Genomic DNA, 3,258 nt, shown 5'->3' with positions numbered 1-3,258 from the left:
CATAGTGTTAATCAAAATGTATACAATAAAATAAAAATGATGATGGGTGATGATTCTGACTACTGAAGGAAGAATATCAATGCTGATGATGTCACATTTATTGTTTCATTTTTTCCCAGATATGCAAAATTTGTCTTCTCCATTCCATGAAGACCATCACTTATGTTATCATTAAAAACGGCCTTTCTTTTTCAAACCATCACTGGAATCTCAGCCAACTCCTTTCTCATTTTGTCCCACATCTTCACAATATTTTTGGAACATAGGCTTAAGCTCACTGACCTGATCACTTGCCACTTGGCCCTCAACCACATAGTGATGCTCCTCACTGTACTGCTGTTGTTGTCTCCACACCTGTTTGAGTCACTGGACTCTCAGAATGACTTCAGGTGCAAGGCATTTTTCTACCTCAACAGGGTCATGAGGGGTCTCTCTATCAGTACAACTTGCCTACTGAATGTGCTCCAGGCTGTCACCATCAGTCCCAGCACCTCCTGGTTGGCCAGGTTCAAACAGAAACTCACAAGTTACAGTATCCACATTTTGGTCTCCTCATGGTCCCTCAGCTTGTGCTCCAATACTTACCTGATCATCTATGCTGTGGCTTCTTCCAGCATGAACCAGACCCAACTACTGGTTCTCACTGAACACTGTTCACTTTCCCCCATGAACTCCATCATCAGAGGAATGTTTCTCACTCTGATATTTTCCAGTGATGTCTTCTTTGTAGGAGTCATGCTGCTCTCAAGTGCATACATGGTGATTCTCTTGTGCAGGCATCAGAGGCTATGCCAGTACCTTCACAGCACCAGCCTTTCCTCAAGACTCTCCCCAGAGAGAAGGGCCATCCAGACCCTCCTGCTGCTGGTGAGTCTCTTTGTGGTCATGTACTGGATGAACCTTGCCATCTTGTCTTTCTCAGCCCTGTCGTGGATCAACAACTTTGTCATCCTGGGAGTCCAGAAGCTTTTGGTCAATGTCTATGCCACTGTCAGTCCTTTGGTGTTAATCAGTTCTCATAAAAAGATCAGAAATATTCTGCAATATATGCAGTGGAAATGCCATCAATTTTTTAATAGTTAATAATGGAAAAATCTGAACAAAATGAATTATTCTTCCATCCCTTAAAAAATATGTGGGAAAACATTTTTAATTGTATCTAAATACCCAGAAGCATGCTGCCAATAACAATGTGACTCCTTTAGCTTAGAATCCACTATGGTGTTTTATTTCAGTATCATAGATCTTACTCTTTTCGTTTTGATTCTCTTTGATTTTGGTGCAAAAAAAAATTGTCTTTCTCCTTGAAGTATACTGTTAAGAAGCTTCTATTGTAATAAAAGTTCTCAGTGTTTTTACTTTGAAAATCTATGATTATGATTATTTATCAAGTAATTTTAGTGGAGTATCCAATTTTACATTGAATAATTTCTCTGAGTACCCTTTCTATCCATGTCTCTTTTTTCAGGCACTAAGCTGGGTGAGCAGATTTTGCTCACATTTGTAGGTATTCTTCATACTCTCTTACTGCTTTTCCTCAATTTTTCACTTGAATTCCAATTTGTTAACACACAATGTAATATAAGGTACAGTTTCAGCTGTACAATATAAAGATTCAGCACTTCCATAAAATACCTAGTGGTCATCATGACAAGTGCATTCCTAAATCCCCATCATCTATTCCATCCATCTCCCCAGCCACCTCTGCTCCACTAACCATTAGTCTGTTCTCTAGATTTAAGTGTCTATTTCTTGGTTTGCCTCTCTCTTTTTTCCTCTCTGGTCATCTGTTTTGTTTCTTAAACTAAACATATGAGTGAAATCATAAGGTATTTGTCTTTCTCTGACTTATTTTGCTTAACATAATACCCGCTAATTCCATCCACACCATGGCAAATGTCAAAATTTCTTTCCTTTTTATAGCTGAGTAATATTCCATTGTATATTTGTACCACAGCTTCTTTATCTTCTTTATTCTTGTTGATGGGCATTTGGGCTCTCTCCATAGTTTGGCTATGGTTGATAATGTTGCTATAAAAATCTGGGTGCATGTACTCCTTGAATCTGTATTTCTAAATCCTTTGATTAAATGCCTAGGAGTGCAATTGCTGGGTTGTCGGGTAGTTTTATTTTTAACTTTTGAGGAAACCCCACTGTTTTCCAGAGTGGCTGTACCAATATGCATTCTCACCAATGCTGTGAGAGTGTTCCCTTTCTCCACATCCTCACCAGTACCTATTATTTGTTGTTGATTTTACCCATTCTGATGGCTGTGATGTAATATCTCCTTGCATTTGAGATTTGTATTTCCAAGATGATGAGTGATGTTAAGCATCTTTTCATTTCTCTGTTGGCCATCGTTATCTCTTCTGTGGAAAAATGTCTATTCCTGTCTTCTTCCCATCTTTAACTGGACTGTTTGTTTTGGGGTGTTGATTTGTATAAGTTCTTTATATATTTTGAATACTAAACCTTCATCAGGTATGCCAATTGCAAATATCTTCTCCCATTTTGAAGGTTTCCTTTTAGCTTTGTTGATTGTTTTCACTGTTTTGCAGAAGGTTTTGTCTTGATGAAGTCCCAATAGTTAATTTTTACTTTTGCTTCTTTTGCTTCAGGAGATATATCTAATAAGAATTTGCTATGGCCTATGTCAAAGAAGTTACTCTCTGTGTTGTCCTCTGGGATTTTCATGGTTTCCTGCCTCACATTTAGGCTTTTCATCCATTTTGTATTTATCTTTGCATATGGTATAAGAAAGTGGTCAAGTTTCATTCTTCAGCATGTTGCCTTCCAACTTTCCCAACAGCATTTGTTGCAGAGACCTTTTTCCATTGGATATTCTTTCCTGTTTTGTCGAAGATTAAATGACCATATAGTTGTGGGTCCATCTCTGGGTTTTCCATTCTGTTCCATTGATCTGCTTGTCTATTTTTATGTCAGTACCATACTGTTCTATTTATTTTATTTTATTTTATTTTATTTTATTTTATTTTATTATTTTTTCAGTGTTCCAAGATTCATTGTTTATGCAACACACTCAGTGCTTCATGCAATATGTGCCTTCCTTAATACCCACCAATAAGTTCACCTAAACCACTACCCCCCTCCCCTCCAAAACTCTCAGTTTGATTCTCAGAGTCCACAGTCTCTCATGGTTCACCTCCCCATCCAATTTCCCCCAATTCACTTTTCCTTTCCTTTTCCTAGTGTCCTCCATGTTATTCATTATGCTCCACAAGTAAGTGATACTATATG

General features: G+C 37.8%; 1 protein-coding gene across 1 annotated transcript; it reads left to right on the top strand.

Moving 5' to 3' along the window:
• The first annotated feature begins 318 nt into the window (after window positions 1-318).
• LOC132027676 (vomeronasal type-1 receptor 90-like) lies at window positions 319-1,083 on the top strand. The gene has a single exon (XM_059416433.1). The coding sequence runs from the start codon at window positions 319-321 to the stop codon at window positions 1,081-1,083; it is 765 nt and encodes a 254-aa protein (XP_059272416.1).
• The last annotated feature ends 2,175 nt before the right edge of the window (window positions 1,084-3,258 follow it).

Source organism: Mustela nigripes, chromosome 12 (genome assembly GCF_022355385.1).
Source record: "Mustela nigripes isolate SB6536 chromosome 12, MUSNIG.SB6536, whole genome shotgun sequence".
NCBI classification, from domain to species: domain Eukaryota; kingdom Metazoa; phylum Chordata; class Mammalia; order Carnivora; family Mustelidae; genus Mustela; species Mustela nigripes.
The sequence above is the reverse complement of the archived record's forward strand: the minus strand, read 5'-3'. Positions and strand labels throughout refer to the sequence as shown.